Raw genomic sequence first — 21,590 nt, 5'->3', positions numbered from 1 at the left:
AACCTATATGGTTTCACCCAGACTATTACTTCAACCACTAGAATCAACAAGCCTAACAATAAAGAAAGTATTTTAGACTGGATACTCATAAACAAAGTTAAACAGGCCTACAAAGCAGGAACCCTGCCTGATGATATAAGTGATCATTCTTTAACCTATATCACTAGAGAAAAGACTGATTTCCCAAACCTCCCCAACTTTCAAAAAATAAGCTCTACTAAACATTTTAATATAGACCTATTTCAAAATGAACTCAGCAAATGCAACTGGAGCCCCTTAAAATCTCTTCCTCTTGAAAATGCAGTATCATACTTTAATACCACTTTTTTATCCATTCTCGACAAACATGCTCCTGAACGCACCATCAGAATGAAACCCAATATTGCGCCATGGCTCTCTAAAGAAACTAAAAAGCTAATTCTCTCCAGAAATAAAGTCTGGGCCAAATGGAGATGCCATAGAAATTCCCTCGATCTTCTTCATTTCCGCCAACTTAGAAACTCAACTAAAAAAGCAATAATTACTGACAAAAAAACCTTCTACTGTAAACTTCAACAAACTCATTATAACAATCCCAAACAGTTTTGGTCATCTGTTAATAGACTCCTTTCCCCAGGGACATCCAAAACTCCCACCCCTCTTAATGCTGACCCAGACACTCCCCACCTCACCGCAAATGCTTTCAACTCTTTTTTTTACTGACACTATTCTATCACTAGCTAGACAACTTAGCACTAATAACTCCTGCCCACCTATAAACCAAAGACACTCTTCAAATAACTTTAAAATACAACCTATTCCTACCTCTTTCATCTCTAGACTTATTCACAAACTGAAGCCTTGTACCCCTTCTGCTGACAAGCTCCCTTCACTTTTTCTCCAAAAAGCTGCCAAAGAAATTGCATATCCAGTATCTATACTTATAAACAGGACAATCCAAGAGGGAACCATCCCAGACATCTGGAAAATATCCCATATTATCCCATTACATAAAGGTGGGAATTCCATTGAGTACTCAAACTACAGACCAATTGCCCTCCTTTCTCCTTTAGCAAAAATAATGGAAAAATGTATTCACCAACAACTTTTACAGTATCTCTCTCAAAACAACATAATAGCAAATTGTCAGCACGGTTTTAGACCACATCACAGTACTACCACTGCTCTCCTATCATTTGTAGATACTATCAATACGAACCGCAACGACAACCTTCTCTCTTCTGCTCTCTTCATCGACCTCTCTAAAGCTTTTGATATGGTCAACCACACCATTTTAATTAACACTCTTACATCCCTCTCCTTTGATAATCTTGCCATTAACTGGTTTGCATCCTACCTCAGCAATAGACAACAAGCAGTTTGTTGGGAAAACCAAATTTCCTCACTCACACCCATTTCCATCGGTGTACCTCAGGGCTCCATTCTAGGACCTCTTCTCTTCTCCCTGTTTATCAATGATCTCCACTTAGCAATCCCTCAAGTAACCTGCATTCAATATGCAGATGACTCCACCCTTATCTGCTCTGCTTCATCTCCTAATGAACTTTCATCTATTACTCAAAATGTCTTCAACACAGTAGAAACTTGCTTCACCAGACGCAGCCTCCTCCTCAATGCCAAAAAAACTAAACTTCTCCTTTTCTCTCCTAGCACACGGTCCACTCCCTTGGACTTCACCATCTCCTCAAATAATGCCACTCTCATTACTCCTGATCCAACAACAAAACTATTAGGTATAACAATTGATAACAACCTCTCCTTTGATCAGCATATCAACAACACCATTAAAACTGTCAATAGAAAAATAGGAAGCGTATATAGAATTAAACCTTTCCTAACCTCATCTTCCAGAGCCAAGATTGCCCACTCCCATCTTTTGTCAACTCTTCTTTATGCCTCACCAATTTTTACTAACCTTAGGAAAGCCAACCTTAACAAACTGGCTACTTGCTACAACAACATTGCCCATTTTGCCACTAGTAACCCTTTTAGATCTCATCACTGTATTAACCTGAAACTTCTAGGCTGGCTAGAACTACAAAACCTTCTGTTAATCCCTCAACTCACTATTGCCCATAAAATTCTATACCAACCCAATAAAACCCCTATACTTTCTAAACTTTTAATCCCTTATAACAACCTAAACTCCCTTCGCTCTTCCAGTAAACTTATGGCTACTATAACAAAGACTAATAATTCTGCTGGTGACTCTCTATTCAATAATACTGTAGGAAGGAACTGGAATCTGCTTTCTAGCGATATAACACTTACCATATCTCTGCCTCTCTTTAAACATAAAGTCAAAGATTACTTCCAAAGCCACTGGCTCTGTTCCTGTACAACACCTGACTAATCTTTTACCTCTTCTGCGCTTTCCTACTACTTTACTTTCTCTCTCTTTTCTGAGTCTGCTTCAGTCTATCTCCTTTTAGAGTTTTTTTGTTTCTTCTTTCCCCGATGTTAATCTCTCTCATCCATTCCTTTTTTTAACTTTTCCTTCTCTTTTCTTAAACTGCTTCCCTTCCTCCTCTCCTACTATAGTGTTTCTCTTTCTCCTTTTGTTACTAAGATTTAGTTCTATAATATTATAAATCAATCTTGCTCTCTGTTTTGTGCCTTGTTCTTGATGTTATTACAGCTAATAATGTTAGTCTTAGAAATATGTTTCTCTTCATGTGTATACCTGTTATTGGATACTATATATATTTTTTTTTTATTATTTGTCTTTTCATCTATGATGATTTGTCCATTTGCTTCTATATTTTTTGTTAAAATTTGTGTGGAGCTTTTCTCCCCAGGCCTCTACTGAAAATGGAAATGTATCCAGCTAGACTAGCCCGGTCAACAAATGTAAAATAAAAAAATAAAAATAAATAAGAGCAAACAGTTTATGGGAGCGAACTGTGCATATTATGTTAACATTCTTGAATCGCATTAGGTTACCTGCATGCATCCAGCTGCTGAACGTTAGGGTGCAGTTCTGAGTGTCGAATGGAAAGGCATAGATTTCCAACATGCAAGCAGATGCTACCTGGATGGGCTTGTGATTCTTAACTAATCCCAGTGAGTTGACATAAACGTAAGGTAGGTCAGGAGAGTTACCTGCATCAATGCTACAGAAAATGTTATAAATTAATTATGGTTTGCAGAATTTCAAATGTATATTAGAAAAATTCTTAAAGGACAAATATCATCAAAAAAATATATACTTTTTTGTCAGTTGTTAATCTTCTGTCCATTACTATTGCCCCAACATCAACCATGGGGTTGGCAACACTTTCTCATTTGTTGTACCCCAAACTGGCATACCTAGTCATGCTGCTTTTTCAGCTAAAGTTACTTTTTCCAACAATATATAATAACATGCAATATACCATAAAATTACATTGTATAGCCTCACCAATTATTTCAATATCTTAGTACTCTGAATTAATGCTTTATCTAGATATCTCTAGAGACAATGTATTTTTTCTTTCATTAGTTTCAAGTTCCTAAATAGACATTTATGTTCATTTTCTTACTTCAGTCAGAAACAGTAAACACATTCACAGCTTTCTTTAAAAACCTTTAAGTGTATCTGTTGCACACAGCCAATCCTAATAATTCGCTTACTATGTCATGCATAGGTGTCAGATTTCCTGTCATTCATGCTTGTGGTACCCAGTCATCTGTTGATAACTCACCGTGGCAAAGCTTTTACCATACAACATCCATTGTATCAGATGCTGTGATGAAAATATGTTAAATATCAGAGAAAATTAAAATGGTATGCAAATAGGCTATAGATTGTGATGCACAGAACAAAAACACAGATGGAGAACTATCGAAATTATGCTTTCTTCCGTTCCTTATAATGTGGTGATCTATGGGTTGAAACAAAGTGAAGGAAAATGTCTGACTCACATTTGCATGCAGCTGTCCTTTAATAAAAATTCTGTTCAGAAATGTCACAGCACTAACTGGGAACATCATGTGATCCCATGCTTAACTTCATTATTTACTATGTTGTACAAGATAAGCCTTATTTCATTCTGCAGTAATCCTTTAACTATTTCATCAGCAGGGTTGTAAGCTATGACAAGACATTTGAAATGAAATAATAACAATGTTGTATCACTTACAAGCAGACTTAACAAATATGGCTGTAGTTAAAAAAATGTACACCATTTTTTGATTATCTTTCTGTTGTATAATTCGTATACAACAAATACTGAAGCATTTGATGAAAATGAACAGGCGATGGTTAAAACTCCAATATAGCCTAGCTGTGGCAGGTAGACACATGCTGCTCAGGTGTAACTCATCATAATGAACACCCCTCATTTGAAACCTGAATTGCATAATATATAGACACAAACACACACACACACACACACACACACACACACACACACACACACACTTAGATACATACGTAATCACAACGTGCTTTTATGCATAAACATACATACAGAGATGTATGTATGTATGTATATGTGTATATATATATATATATATATATATATATATATATATATATAGATATATATACATGCACACATTCATACATTCACACACACACACACACACACACACACACACATAAAAATGCAGGCAGAAAGGCAAAAAAGGCTAGGTTTGCCTAGTCTTCTTGATTATTGCAGGTAGTGTCCTACAGATTCTTATTCACCCCTGCCCACCACCCTCTTTAAATCATCAGTTCCTTGTCTTTTTGAATGCTTCAGTTGATTTGCACCTCATGACCAATTCTGTGAGCCCATTCCTTTTGTGTACCATGAATGTTATGAAATAGTATTTCCTCATATCCAAGTTGAGGTTGACTCCCTTTGCATGCAGGTAGTAGTTAGCCTACCTCCGCTCATCCTCCCTTTTCAGATTTGTTAATTCAACAAGTCCTTTCACCGGGGGAGTACATCACCAGCCTGTCCACTATTTTGCATATGTTTTCCCTTCTTCTCCTTTACCATCTTGGTTGGATTAATCTGCATTGTCTCTAGTAGTTTTCTGCCTTCTGTCTGTATGACATCCAGAATGAATGTGATATTCCAGTTTATTGCCTTACCAGTGAGCTACAAACTGTGAGAACTATTTTCCTGCTTATGACATCTCTAAGACCTGTTGCCGTTAGCTTTTTCTATTTTCTTTTTTCTTTACTTTGCTCCTTTTGGTTCATTCCAACTGTCATTGTCTTCCTGATGTCTTCTTCCTGCTTAGTTGCTTTAAGCTAGACATTGGGCATCTATACTATCCCTGGACTAATGCTCTCATGGAAAGCACCTTGTGTTCTTCAGCAGTGAATCTTAATTGCCACCTTCTAGAGATGGAAGTTTTTAAGTCTCATGTAAAACTAACTTTATCACCCACTTCTGCCACCATCTTGGCTTCACCTTTGGAGAAGTTAATCCTATTCTGTATGCCTAACACTATCTCAGATACAAACTCCTTGATGAGCACAGGTCCCATAACTGATACTTATGACACACCTCTATTCAATGCCATTTTCTTATAATAAACCATATCTCACACACACACTCACACACACACACACACACACACACACACACACACACACACACACACACACACACACACTGTCATCAGATGTGTTCTCACCAGACACCTTTCCACCTATCTAAGCATTTTAACTCAAACTCGTATACCTCATGGTATGCCTAGCAATTTATTTTTTGGCTGGAACCAAAGTCTCTTACTGAAGTCCAAGAAAACAACATAAATCTGTTCAACCTGTTATCCATTGCTCATTTCCCAAGGTATCCAATCATCAAATGATATTAACTTAATGTGGCAGGATCTTCTGGCCATGGACCCATGTCAGTTAATATCACATAAACTGTTATCCTTCAAAGAACCAGCCAGATTTTCTCTCAGTAGCTTTTCCATGTTCTTCTGTACTGCTCATACCAAAGTAACTGGTCTAGTTACTTCCAGTATTTTCAGTCAAAGTTGTGTCGACCAATTACATGACAAAATATGTAAGTACTCTGGGTAATTTTGAGCATATGTTAACTTAAACCATTCTGGCCGTAGGCTTTGTACAATTTTATGTCCTCTTTTACTACTAGGAGATCATTTTACGCATCCCCATAGTTTATTTTTCCCCCTGCTCATTTCACTATTCTGCTTCCTTCTTTGTATATATAATTTTATATTAGTCTTTAAGAATCTCTGCTCAGTTCATTTATTTCTGCCCTTAATCTCCTTCTCCCACCTTGTATTCTTTCCCTTTTTAATATGTTGGTTATGTCTCTTTCCATCCTTATCTCAGATCTCCTCTTGGTTGCCTTTTTCTCATGCATCTACATATTCCCCTGTGCTCTGGTCAACTTCCTTTGCTAATTTATGTATGCAGTTTACTGTGAATGTAATGCTTTCCATACAGTATCTATGAGTAACACTTGTTTTCATGTTATAGATTGATTTTTCCTCCCAAATTTTTCTATCAGTCCCTACCGAAAGGCCCTTTTAAATGTGTACCTCTCAAATGTCCCTAAACTGTAGTACCATCCTTAAGTCAACCTCAAAAATTTGCTCTGGTCCTCCTAAAGATTTTCATTTTTGATAAGTTCTAAGTTAGTAATAACAGTATTTAAAATGTTATCCTAATTTGTCCTTTTTCTCATTTATATTTTTTCTCTAATTCTGAAAGTAAAAGATTGAGTGCTATGTTTAAATGACTTCTAACAGTTCATTTACACCTTTAATTATTTTCTAGTCAACCATGCTTATCCTTCCTGCCTCACAAATTGTATTGTAATCCACTCCCTGTAGGCCCAGACTACTGTTTTAATGTCATGCTTTAGCTCCTGTCTCTTTATTTTGGCCCCACTATGTCATGACCACTATTTGTTACTGCTGATTTCACCACAACACTCTCAGTTCCCTCTGATGTTCTCATCAGTGTGCCCAGACACATGCCCTTGTCATGTTTTTTTTTTATTACTTCTGTAAATTCCCCTCCCAATCTACTGCATTGACTATATACATATATCTTGCATCCCTAGCCTAGGAAGAGGTATGTTCTAGTCTCTCTAAATTAAATTAAACCCTTGACTATTGTTTTACCTTTCCTGATTCCCCATCTTGTTACTCTCTCATTCTTCATTTTGAATGCATTTGATGGCCTTTAAACCACACATGCATATTGCAAACCAAATAAGTCAACTACCTCATAAGTTCTTCCTTTCCCCATCTGACTTAATTAGTAATGCCATAGCATATGGAATAGATTTATCTTCCCTTTTCTAGTGCCTTTCCTTCTCCCCCTTTTCCTGTTCCAATATCTTGCATATTACTTCTTCTCTAATATACACTGATGCACGCCATCCCTTCCTTTCCTGCCACCTCTAAAAATCCTAAACCAATGGACTTATATGTCTGTTATCAATAGTATGCCTTTCCTGTTGTGATGACTTCCTGAAAATCAGCCTTTTATTGTAACATCTGCATCTGCTTGCAGCAGTAGTCCTTTTTTGGTCTCCTTTTGGTCTTTTCTTTCCTCTGTCATATTCCATTATGCTTTCAGTTTTCTTTTCATCCCTTCCCATTTTCTTGACTGCTTCCCAGCCTTTCCCAAATTCCATTTCATTTTAAAGGGTTAAATGTCACAAACCATACTTTAAGTATGAAACATTGCCAATACATAAAAAAGTATATTAATAATATTTTATTTAATCATTCTATAGATTCTAAAAGTGTTATGCATTTAAATCTTTACCTGGAATGTAAATAATTGTAGATAACATTAGTTGCTGGATAAATATGTGTGTGTGTGTGTGTGTGTGTGTGTGTGTGTGTGTGTGTGTGTGTGTGTGTGTGTGTGTGTGTGTGTGTGGGCATGCATGTATTTCTTTGTATCATGTATGCAATGAAGAACTATAAAAAATATAAAAAGCACTAATACAAAATATTTTTAATATAGTCTTAATTGTATGAATATTTATTATCTTCTATAATTTATATACTATATTATATTATATTATATTATATTATATTATATTATATTATATTATATTATATTATTATAGACTTATGCCTACAATGGACCAGTTTAGTAATGATGGAAAGCAGAAATATGACAAAAGTGAAAATGGTTAGCTAATGCTTAATCACAGAAGTCAGTTAATGTTCTTCAGCAAAATGTTCCAAAATGCTCAGGCTAGGACAGGTTACAGATTTCATATTAATGGCGATTAAGATGTCAAATGCTGCCCCACTAATCAGTTCCACTTGCAGAGAAGGATGTTGTTGTCAGAGGTGAAATGCAGAGTCCTAAGACTGTGTAGTAAATCTTTAAAGAATCATACAACAGGGAGCTAAGGTGAGGTAACTATGAGGGGCTGCCCTTGTGCCCCACTGATCACTTGCATTGGGAAGGGCAGGTACGGTAACATTGTTTATTACAGATGTTGCACTAAACATTATGCTGTAAGGAATGCTGAAGTGACCAAAAATAAATAAATGCTGAAGTGACCAAAAATAAATGAATGCTGAAGAGACCATATGGCAAGAGACAAAGATATGGTAACATCAGAGCTCAAGACAGCAGGTAGGTGTAGTCAGGTACTGACCATTCTTCTAGAATACTTCAAAAGAGAACTAGGTATGACTGGGGACAAATCTATGCATGGGGAGAAGGGAGTAATGCAGAGAAGGGGCTGGGGCTATGACAATACTGCAGTGTCTGAAGCAGCAGAATATGTCTACAGGCAGTAGAGCTAATATCTTGGGTGTAATCCAAGGCCTGAATATCCACCAGTATAGGTGGGCATTCTACCTTAATGACAGTAGATCACTTCTAAGTTACATCTTCTGCATAACCATCTTTTAAAAATAGACTTTATAACCATATAGTTTATTTCATAAGATTTGCAAATGAACATAAGTCAAATGTTGAGAATAAAAGCAACGGCAGACCATTTATGTTATCCAGTATATTTGCAAGGCATGACAGCCTACTCTTGACAACAAGAAACAGATAAGAGCCCAGACATGCTACCTTTTAATTGTGATTTCACCTGAGAATGTCAATCTGACAGTATGGCAGCAAATAGAAGCCTGTCCTCATATGCCATGGCCAAAAATATTGCAAGTAATAGGCTGCAAGGCAAATGCTACTTCACAGCTGTGAAGATCCAGTGTCTTCTACCACAGAGAAAATTTGAATTTGGTGCATCTCTCTCTCTCTCTGGCACAGAACACAGGTAACCCTAGTACAAATAGTGACTCTGGCAATTTAAGAGCCAAGCAGGGGAGAATGGAAGTGAGAACCAATGCCAATTTGTCCATTTTGGGGAAAGAAATGTGGCTTCTAGTCAGCTAATTGTCAGCAAGTATGTGGAGGCTTAAGCAGTACCAAAATGGCAAGAAATGGGGATGTTTGGCAATCAAAAAATGGTGATGGTGATATCTTTCATTAACATATGTATGGAAACATTCACATACATGGGTAGGACAGAGGATGCATCACAGTGTTGCAGGTACTCATCTAAGCCACTGGGGGGCACTCTTGACATGCCTCAAAATGTATCTATTTTCTTAATACATCATCAGTGATTTATCCTACATCCTTGGTGCAGCATCATCCCTATTTAAAAAAAACGTCCATTTTGTTTTGCTCACTAAAAAAAATAAAGAAAAATGTACTCACTTTGTAACATGCAAAACACAGACTTACATGCATGTTAGTGAGTGAGCATGTGCATGCATACATTGAAAACGTCATAGTCTACCTAACAACACCTAAAATCCAAAGCTACTCTTAGTTTAAAATAAAAAAGTAAAATATGGATCACATCTCCCATCCACTTCAATGTAAAAATAGTTAAATAAAAAACTTCACTGACTGAACCTAGAAAATACAGTTCTCCTAAATCAACCTCTAGAAAGTAAATTTAATATTAACAATATGAAAATTTAAAACTAACTAGAATGACTGCAAGAATGCCTCAACTGAAATAAAAAAGTTCCTTTACGTTACCTCAAAAATGTATCTAGAATACGAGCCATGATGCTGCTCCATTAATTAAAATGTATGTCATTGGGTGACTGCATGTTTAGTAGGGAGTTACTGTATCCTACTAAAATAAATGGAAAACTATAAAACCTAAAAGAAATCGGGAAATATTGTAAGATAAACGGAATACATAGGGCTTTAACACATGTGATGCATATATCTGTCATTGTAGATAGGCAATTCAGTTTTATAGTTTGTGGCTTCATTGCTCATCAAGAAACTTGTTCCTTAATGTTAGAGTGTGGACAGTGGAAATACAGTCCAGATTCTTAAGTATTCCATGTATATGAGCAGGGATACAGTCATTGTAACTAAGGGTTGTTTCCAGTTCTCAAACCCGGATTCTGTAAACCTAGCTTCAAAAGCAGATTCACATGCCAGAAGGAGGATGGATAGGCAGAAAAGACTGAAGGTGAATGCTCCTTCTGAGGTAGGTTTGCTGTAAGCTTTTATAAATGCATCTGTTTCCTGCACCAGATTGATGTACTGCTGACACACCTACATCATACTGAGAAAGAGACAGAGGAATAAGTACCTGCAGAGGTTATTGACAAACTCTCCCAACTCAAAATGAACCCATAACATAGTTCACTGGATCAATAACTGGCTGTCTGATAGAAACCCATAACATTAAGGTTGGGGGTATTTGCTCTAGACAGAAACATGCCACCGGTGACATCCCACAGCTCTCTGCTCTCAGTCTCCTTATCTTTGACATATATTTCTGTGACATAAAAGCTAATATCAAGGGACTGTGGCTAACCAAGTTTGCCAGTGATTGCAAACTGGGAAGTAGTTATCACATCCCATTTTGATATTCAAATTCTCCAGCAAAGGGTGGACCAAATATATGCTTGGTGTATTCATAATGGGCTTACCCTCAACACCAAGAATTGCTGCATAGTTCCCTTGGGTAAATCTAACATCACTACTACTTATGATGTAGATAACATTCCACTCTAACACAATCAAAGGGGCTTGGGCACATATGTTGATACCAGACTCTACTTTAACCATCATGTCTCAGTGGTGATTAGAACATTTTTCTACCTTACACAACGTATCCATCATGTTATTTCCTGAAATTCCAAAGAAGTTATAGTCCCATTTTTTTCAGCCCTTATTAGGCCCATCATTAAATACAATGCACCTTTCAGTACATACCTCACTAAGCACTTAAACCAGCTACACAGACCTCAGTGTTTCCTTGCCAAAAAGATCTCAGGTCTTAGTACCCTTAGCTACTGTGAAAGACTAAAAGTTCTGTTCCTCTATTCAAGATCATACAGACTCCTGAGAGGTGGTCTCTGCTTAGCCTTCCATGCTATGACCAGCCCAATGCTCTTTGAACTCCTTCACCTAAATAGAACCAATGGTAAAGCAAACATTCATTCTAGAGACAAAAAAACTGCATTGCCACATCAACAGTACCATATAACACATGACAGAAACCTAACTCAACACATCCCTTGTTAATAGAAAAGGCTGCTGTTACATATCAAACAGAGAACTTCCCTAGCAACCTTTAAAACTAGTGTAGTTGAAATTTTCACTAGGAATATGTGGAAAAAGTCTACAAAATGGTGGCCACTGTTAGTCTCCCACCAGCATTGGACATTGTGGCCGAGTCTCCCAATTGTCTCCTTTGGTCATAAGCTTAGTATGAACTTGTGAATCTATGATACCGAAGAGGAGTGTGGGAAAAGCATATTGAAAACCACATGACATTGACTGTTTTCTAGAACAGTTACTCCAGCCTTCTGCTGCTACATGAACTTTGTAATTCTCACAAACTACTGCTGAAGTACACCATAAGGACTCACAATACATGCACATCTAGTAATCCTTTTTTTCTTTGGTGATGGTGGGCCCTGTTGCTGTGGATGAAGAATAGTGACTGAAGTTAATTAAAAGTACTGAGAGGCTCTTCCCTTTTTTAATTTCTCCAAGTCTTTTGGGTTTCTAATACCATGACAGGAATGGACCCCATTTCTAAGTCAAGGTACAATAAAAGTTCAGGTTCCTGGGAGCAGAGGGTGTTGATGATGAAGGAACAGAAACTGTGATAAGTTAACTGACAGGCAACAGATACAAAGAGAACTATACACTACGTGCAATGTTTCCTAGCTCTGAAATGTATTCCCATCCCTAGAGGATTATCCTCATACTTTCACATATTAAAATGCATGACAGTTTCTCCCATTTTATGGCTTTTCTATCCTAGTCATCTTCCTCAGTATAGACCATACTGGGGCTGGATGAAATCTCATAATACTTTCATTAGAAATTTGCAATTGCATTACAAAGCTTATCACAGCTTAAATTATTTTGCTAAAGAAAATAAATACTGTTTGGTAGTCTTAGCTCTTTTTGATTTCACATGCATTAAAGGTCACAAAGCTATTCAAACTCAATATTCACAACTCTTTCACTCAATGCTGTCAAATACATGTCTTATTTCTCTTTCTTGTGGCCATAAACCTGTCAAATCTTTTATAGTCTGAAAGTGAATAAACCTTATAACCAGTGAAACAGCTTCACTAATTAGTTTTGTAAGCTAAGAAATAAAGGGAGCATGTTATGTCAGCAGCCATAATTAAGGCAAACTCAAAAAGAGTGAGTGCTGTTCTCCAAAATTATTTCTGCTGACAGTGATATTTGCTTTTCCCTCCTCTGTTGTACAACTTCGGAGTTGTTATATACAAGTCCGAGCCTGCAAAAGCAAAATTTTTGAATTGCTCATTGAAGGTGGTTGCTGCAACCATTTTTTTTTTCCATTGACTGAAATTACCTTTGATTACTTCACATGAATCCAAAATATAACACTATCGCTAAAGGAAGACATGATCTGAAACTCAAAAAAAAAAACAAATAATTTTTTTACAAATGCAAAGTTATCTCCATTACTTTTTTATCCTTTTTCAAGAATTTTTGATAGATGTTGTAGAATATTTTTAGGAAACATATTTAAAAGCCACTGCAACAAGTCAGATGTTTTTACTGAAGATTCATATACTTAACAGTATTTCTCACTGCTTCCATTCTAATTGAATGGGACTGTAATGCAACAACCCAAAGTAGGGCATTACAAAATCATCTCCACCATGAAGTCCATTATGGGAAAGAAATAACTTAACAAGAAAACATATCATGTCTGCCTCCATGAGGATATTTGGGGTTAGGAAAAAAAATAAAATTAGTAATATGTAGTTATTGCGGTGCTGGCAGGTTTGAATTGTATAGCATTTCATGGTAACAGAAACATATATATATATATATATTTCATTTTCTTCCTGTAGTGGCCTTTTAATAGGTTTGGTGAGTAAGACATAATAATGTGTGGGGTGGGGTGCACATGTACACACAAGTGTGTATGCATATCTGTCTATCTGTGTCAAAGGGGACCTGATTTTTTTTTTGTTTTGCTTTTGTTTAATTCTTTGCCAATGAGATAAAGTTGTAGATATTTGTTAAGTACAGTAACAGGACATTGTTAAAATGATGATTATCATTAAGAATGGAGCAGTTATAAGAATAATACACATCATAGTATCATTATTAAAGTTAAAATCAACATTTTATACTTACAACTCCTTGATGACAATGTCCGGAACCCATACATCATTTAAAGGTACAGAGATCTCAGTGATTCCATCAAATTCACTGGAATTCCACACAAGGAACTCATCTTTCCAAAGCTGTTTTACAGAAAAGTAATGCAAACATATCAGCATGAAACTCTTCCTGTTTTATTTGTAAGCATGTTGAATATAAATACTGTGCAATAATTTAAACAAAACTGTACAGAAATACTTTATTCACCGTAATTAGTGAATTAGCTTCACCCTTGTGTTTAAACAAAGCCAACCGTGGGTAAATCTTCAATATACCACACCACGGAGTCAGTTATTGCTATTAAACAATGATGTTATTTAAGAAAAAAAAATACTTACTTTTCTTAAATAATGTCTTTGTATAATGGTGCAGGGGTGTTCTTTGTTGTTTCCTGATTGTGCTCTGTGATGATGCATTTCGAATGCCTATGGGACTTGCGTTCCCAGGCTTACATATACATCACTGGTTTAACAAGCAAACACTAGAGAAAGGATGATCTCCATTGCTATTTTTTTTTTTTTTTTTTTTTTAAAAAAGTGTAACCTCCCAACAATTTAGAGGTATGAGAGAGACAGGAAAATACAAGGAAAACCAGATTTTCTTGTATTTTCTGTGGTCTCGTATGTATCTCTTCATCTTTTATTTTAAAAAATGTGAATGTGTTTGCATTGTCTGAAGGAAAGAAATTCTGAAACTGAAATGCATGTCATTATTTAGTAACTTTGTTCCTCAGAGATTTTTCGAGAAAAGAAATTTTATGTGACACAAAGTCATTAAATAATGGCACACATTTCAGTTTCAGACTTTCTTTCATTCAGACTAATGCAAGTCTGCCACATAATAATAGAAAAAAAAGTCTGGCCGCTCAGTGATAGTTTACCGTCTGGACTTTTATCATTAATATATTCTCGATTTATAAAAGGCGCACTGGTTGGGTCGATCAATTAGCATGCTCCTTTTGGAATGTTAATGGTCAGTCGTATAATAATAAACTTCTTTTAGGGAGGTGCTGTACTTTTTGTTTGGATTTACACTTGTCTTAATTTATCCCATATACCCGTTGTTTCCTGATATTCAGTGGAATCCCACAGTGCTTCATCTATCAAAAGTTTCTATATTGTTTGTGAAGATAGAATGTCTTACAAATGCCCATATGATTTTAAAATAAACAATTTACTTTATGGAGCTGTTCTCCTCCTACGGATGCATTGCTATATTCTCAGGTCCTTGCTCACTTGCACAATCTCTACCATGCTGATCTAGCATTCCTTTATTTTAAAAGAGCTCTCTGATGATTCAGCCTACACCTTCATATGGTGAGGTCAGGGCAGAATGGGTCCTGCAGCCCATCCTTTTTAATGTTTGCTAACTTTGGCCCTGTCCCTGCCATTAACCCCAAAACTACACTTTACTTAAAAAAAAAAACTTTATGTAACACTGCCACTATTCAAACAAAGTAATCTCAGTGATGCATCCTGTAACTGCATAATGCTGTAGTGTAATAAACTATTTAGGAAGGAGTTCTAATCCCAGACATGGCAAGTGTGGGAGTATCCTGTGTGGAGGTGGCTGTGAGTGTGTAATAAGTGGCCTGATTGTGGAGCATGTTTTGCAAATTTCTTGGGTTGGGAGGGTGGCCTACTGGTTAAAGTGTTTGCCTTACAAACACTAGATGCAGGGTTTGAGTCTCACAAGGGATAATTGGCTAGGCTTAAAAATGGCTCGCAAGGGCAGTTAGCCTAGTACTAATCTCTGAACCTATGAAAGTCTGTCTGAGTTTAATATCAAGGTTTTCTATAACACATCACAAATGTGTTTGGCTTTTCAATAAGCTGACCTCTATCACCTGTGTTTTGATGCTTGTGTTTTTTGATAAATCAACATATAGGTATACATAGTTATGTCAATCCCTAAATTAAATCATTTTATTTTCTGAAGTGAATATTCCTAGCCATTCTGTAAGAAAGAAAACTGTCACCAGACCATGAAGATCTGATGAGAGTGTCTCTGGAAAAATACAGATTATATACTAGAGGCTATAAGTCAATTCCTAGTTGTTCTGGAAGATTTATAATATCACAGTACTTTTGATTTGCATTCTTTTTCTTTGATTTACTTACTGCCATGGCCTTACCTGGCGATAATCAATGTTGGTTGTTAACTTCTGATTATGCCCATCCTGTAAAAATCAAAATATGTGTCTAAGACTGAAACCAATTAGAGCAAACAACAGACTACGTATATAACATGCAAAGTAATGGATTCACAAATGAAAATGAAAACAAATGACCAAACATATACTGCTTCTCTTCCTGTAATTAAGGTGACCCAGGTAGTGTTTATCTGCCATATTTTTTCCTGTACGAGCCATGAGACAGGTATAAAACTACTGGGGGGGGGGGTGGAAAGCAGATCAGGTAGGCCCAAGCAATTCTTATCCTACATCCTTTTCTGGGTTTTGGCAATCTGCCCTTACCTCTGCCAGGGAATAAATACATTCATGATGATACTCGGAGTACAGTAACAGATTAATTATAGCAAGTCCCTGCAACCAACACTCACACGTGTATGCACACACACACACACACACACACACACACACACACACACACACACACACACACACACACACACACACACACACACACATAAACACACGTGCACGCACAGACACTTGCACTTATACTGTACTCCCATTCCCAAAGTCTGCTAGCTAGCCTAATCAGTACCTTTCATACACCACCATTGCTTCCTGTTTAGTCGAGCCTATTCCCTTTCTGACCATTACAGAATTTCCTTCCCTTCTGTATCCTTTCTTACCTCTTACTGACTAGTTTATGGTGCAGCCTGATCCATTCTTCCCCTACTGATTCACCCTGCAATCATTCACTGCTTACGTTCCTCTTTATGACTCCCCACCCCCCTTCCCTATGAGCTCTTGTATTCATGCCATAGCCTACTCCTGAATTAACACCTTATTTCTGTTAATCTCCCCAACTCTTCTGTATCACACTCCTCCTTCCTACTCTCAAACCACCTTTTACTTTGCTCATTCATGTGTTTCTTTATCCAGATGAGTCTATTTCCATTGGCTCCATATCCCTTACATGCCATTTCCTTTTATTGGTTTGTTTGTTTAGGTTTGTTAACCCAAGTAGTGGACTGATCCATTCTGAAGTCAATTTAGCCTATGCCTGCAAGTTACAATACAAAAAGAAAAACATAGTACAATAGTACAGTACAATGAAAGCAAAAAATGACAAAGCTAGTTACTGAGAATACTATAAAAGTCACGAGTGTAAGATAAAGCAGAAACACCGCTAAATGATTGCATCAAATAAATTATTTCCCATTCCTACCCCTTTCTCATTCCATCATGTTACCATCCTTCCTCCACTATGTACAGTCTTGGTTGTTCCAGGTTCCACCCTTGGCCACCCTCCAACAGTGATCACCTTTATTCATGTACCCCCTCTGCTTGCGTCTTCTCTTTGTCCATGCTCCCAAATACATGATGGCCCAGGTCCTGTGTTTAGGCCCTGTATTAGCATCTAGATTTCTTTCTTTTGTCTTTCCAGTTTCCTCATTCTTCACTATCATGTACAGGTCATCCCTCCCACAATTCAGTCAGACACATTGCAGGCCCTACAGCTGGAGAATCTCTCCCATTTGTTTCCTTTCTTTTTCTCCAGCCTCTGTCACTTATATCCTAGGTGAGTCATGTACCTCAGTGAGACTACAAAGTGGTGGTAAAAAGCAGATCTTGTAAGCCAGATTTGTGTCCCTAGATAGATGGGTCCTTGATTACATCACAGACGACATGGGTAAGAATAGTGGCCTGGCTGATGGAAGAGTCTTCTGTGGAGGGGATGGGAATGATTGACCAACGTTAGCTTGTCCATCCTTGTGCCTCATTTTAGTCCTGCTGTTACATCACTGCTTGAGAGAAGGGCTAGTAGTGTGTTCGAGTACACAAGGACTCAACGGTACTAACCTGACCAAGGAGTGCATGCACTCCACCAAGCATTAGAAGTGTGCAGAAACACAAACAATTCATCATAAGTGACATTGTACAGTGCCTCTCAAGTGACATGACAATGGATGTTACATGTTCCGAAAATGCCTAATCTCCTGCAGAATGACAGCTGCGTACCTTGCCTCTTGCCTCTTCCTTCTAGAATCTAAATATGCCTGGAATGAGGAGGAATAAATGAGACAATGGGGGGCATGGATGGATGGTCGTGGAGAATGGAGGACCAAAAAGAATATTAAAAATATATATTACCACCATAACAGCTACAAACAAATGCAATCTGAGGGTCATGCTGCTCAATGCAAGAAGTCTAAATCTCAAAATGCCCTTGCTTGAAGCACTCCTTAAAATGGAGAACATCAACATTTGTGCTGTAACAGAGACCTGGTTCAAAGCAGCAGAAACACCTCTGCACTACCAGGCTATACCTCATTTCACACCTTTCGGCCCCAGAACTTGGACTGAAGCTCCAAAAGGTGATGGTGTTTCCATATTCATAAAGGATGCAGACACCTCCAGACTGGTAGCCCAACATAATGCATTAAAGATACTTCAGTTGCAACTAACATTGTGTAAGTCAGCAATTCAGGCCATAGCCTGCTATAGGTCCCCAACCATGTCCCAAGACTCACACTCCATGTTCCTAAGCACCCTGGAGAATATTAGGGTCCAACGTAACACTCTCATACTGGGCAAATTCAACTACCCCTCCATTAACTAGGAAAACTACGCATGTACCAATACACATGCCCAACGTTTCTTGGAATTCATTAATTCCAAAGCCCTGGACCAGCTCGTTCTTACCCCCACTAGAGGTAGCAACATCCTTTACCTGGTCATTACTAACATGGGTGACCATTGCTCTGCACCAATATTCAACTCCTCCCTGGTTAGATCAAACCACAAACTAATCACCTTGCCAATCCGCATCCCTCCCCCTGCCCCCCGCAAAGGTAGCCACCATGAAAAACTTCTCTAAAGCTAACTTTGGGCTCCTAAAAACAGAGGTGGCTAACTTCATGGAACCCATGCAAATGGAGAATAGCTGCTTAACCACCGAATCATACACCAGTGCACTGTACAAACACATTACACAAATGCATGGATCTCACCATACCGAATAGAACCAAGATGGTCTCATCCAAAAAATGGAGGCCAATCTGCTGGTCCTCTGCCATACACAAACTCTACAACAGAAGGAAGAAACTGATGCAGAATAAGGTGAAGTCCCAAGAATGGAAAAACTCCCTTATCGGCCTCAACAAAACATTGAGATCCCTCATCAAATCCTCTAAAGCTAGCTATGAAAACAGAATTGCAGCAGATAGTAAAGACAATCGCAAGGCCTTCTATAGTTACGTAAAGAATCTCCACAGCAATACCCAGATTTGCTCTGAGCTACTGCACAATGGTACCTCCTATACCGAGCCAACAGATATTGCCAATATACTGGCTGACAGATTCAGTCCCAACTTTACCCCTCCCCCCACAATACCAGTAGATTGCCAGGCACCCAGTATTACTGCTGCACAGGTTAAAACAGCACTGTCCAGTACCAAGCATACAGCTTCTATGGGACCTAACAATATCCCTGGCTGTGATCTACATGAACTACAGAGTGAACTGGCACCACACCTGTGTGCCCTGTTCAATCACAGCCTCATCTCAGGCTTTGTCCCTACCAGATGGCACACTGCTCCACAAAGGAGGAGCGACTACAGACTCTGGGAACTATCGCCCCATTAACCTGACAAGTCTAATATGCAGAGCTGTAGAACACATCATCATGGACCTAATAAACAAGGATATAGGTAATCTCCAAACTCTGGACCCCACACAGTTTGGTTTTGTGAATGGTAGATCATGCCAGCTCAAACTGGTTGACTTCTTTGAGTCAGTCACCAGAGCTGTGGATGAAGGCAAGGGGGTTCATACAGCCTACCTTGATGTGGCCAAGGCCTTTAATACCATTCCACACTCAGGAATCATAGAAAAACTCGCTAGGATAGGCATCAACCCCTGTATCACTAGGTGGGTTGCAAACTGGCTCACAGATAGAACCCACAGTGTGAAAATAGCTGACTCCAAGTCAGACTGCTGACCAGTCACAGGTGGAGTCCCACAGGGTTTGGTCCTAGGTCCTCTCCTGTTTGGTATCTACTTCCCTGAAGTCCAGGCCAACATGAAGGGACTCTGGCTGACAAAGTTCACAGACGATTGCAAGTTGGGAGTTATTATTAACTTCCCAAGTGATGTTGTCACCCTGCAGAAAGGCCTCATTGAGACCAACGACTGGTGTCAGAACCATGGCCTTAATGTGTTATCATCCCCTTTTGGAAAAAGCCAGTTCCCATGAATTAACACATCAATGGTAGTCCACTGAACACAGAAGGCGTTATAAGAGATCTGGGAACACAGGCTGACAGCAACGTCTGTTTTGACCACCACATTGCCACTGTGGTCAGAAAGTCCTTCTATTTGGCACATCTCATTACTAAGGGTTTTGCATCCAGGAAGAAAGAGGTCATTGTCTCCCTCTACTCAACCCTCATTAGATTAGTCATTGAGTACAATACCCCATTTGGCATGTACTTCACTAGACACCTGCAATAATTGGAGAAGCTGCAAAAGTACCTTACAAAGATGATTCTAGGCCTTAAACAGTTGTCCTATATGGACCGACTCAAAAAACTCCAAATATTCTCTGTCTCACATCGCCTACTTAAAGGTGATCTCTGCTTAAATTATAAAGCCATGTCAGACCCAGATCTGTTAGAAATGCTACATCTAAAGAAATCCCAATCCCTCCACACCACACACTCCAGAGACCTCAACCTCATTACCACAATCAACAGAACATGCTGGAGGACAGGTTTGTAACCCAGAGACTGCTCATGCTATGGAATAGACTTCACATACATGTCAAATAGAGCACCTCACTGGCCCTCTTCAAGAGAAATCTTGATGAGTGGATGGGAAATAGCAAATTCACCCCAGGGATCACTCCAGTGGCTCTACTCGACAGAGGCACTGGGAACTAATGTCAGGTGGCACGATGCCAGGGTAATCCTATGGGCTAGGCTTGTAAAGGCTCCAGGGCCATTAGCCTAGTACACACCCATGAATCTATGAACCTATATGCCTTATAGGGTCTAGAGGTTTATTACCTGTCTGTGCACTGTCAGTCTGTGGTTAATCGACTCACTGTACTAACCTCTACTAGCCTTTTTAGGTCTTGCTATTGTTAGGTGTTTGAATGCTGGCAATTATTTCTGATTAAGTCTGTTTATTTGAGTTGTATGACCTGTTATATGACCTACTCTTACAGATACCCTTCTAAATTACTTATACTTTCACTATCTCAGCAGGAAATGCTGCAGACTTTAATCTCTGTAAATTATCACTTTTATCTGAGCATTTGTCAACATTTCTTTGATTTTTGATATTTGTATAATATAATTGTGGGGTTATTGTTCATATTTCCCTGATTCTCAATATTTGTATAATATGGTTATGGAGCCTTTTTCTCTAGCTCTCCATTGAAAAAAAGGCTTTGACCCAGTTGGACCTTCACAGTAAACAAAGATAAATAAATATAAATTATATGGGTCTGTTTTACATGACTGTACTAAAAACTGGTACTAACTAGTACATAATTGATGAATTAAGATCTATCTTATTATGCAATTATGTTTGCTCACTCAATTATGCCTTCCTCCCTACTTCTCTGGTGTCATTTAGTTGTTGTTTCAGGTCAATGCAGTCTGTCTGCATCAGTCACTGAATGCAATTAAAAGAAGTAGTAAGCTTTGCAGATACATACAAACACAGTGAATTGTTTAGCTTGGTCAAAATGCTGTTTCTTTTCCTAGTTTTTCCAAGTTGCAGCTTAAAATATTAGTGTTCACA

At 38.1% G+C, this 21,590-nt stretch overlaps 1 protein-coding gene across 1 annotated transcript in view; it reads right to left on the bottom strand.

Moving 5' to 3' along the window:
- The window catches only part of HTR3B (5-hydroxytryptamine receptor 3B), a 238,977-nt gene that overhangs the window by 191,353 nt on the left and 26,034 nt on the right, over positions 1 to 21,590 (bottom strand). Inside the window, exons 4-6 of the mRNA XM_044079463.1 lie at positions 15,783 to 15,827; positions 13,622 to 13,731; positions 2,944 to 3,113 (exon numbers count right to left, since the gene is read on the bottom strand). Coding sequence (XP_043935398.1) covers positions 2,944 to 3,113; positions 13,622 to 13,731; positions 15,783 to 15,827 — 325 coding nt within the window. The remainder of the gene's footprint in view (positions 1 to 2,943; positions 3,114 to 13,621; positions 13,732 to 15,782; positions 15,828 to 21,590) is intronic.

The sequence above is a fragment of the Protopterus annectens genome, chromosome 8.part0 (genome assembly GCF_019279795.1).
Source record: "Protopterus annectens isolate FY-2018-M chromosome 8.part0, PAN1.0, whole genome shotgun sequence".
Classification (NCBI taxonomy): Eukaryota; Metazoa; Chordata; order Ceratodontiformes; family Protopteridae; genus Protopterus; species Protopterus annectens.
The sequence above is the reverse complement of the archived record's forward strand: the minus strand, read 5'-3'. Positions and strand labels throughout refer to the sequence as shown.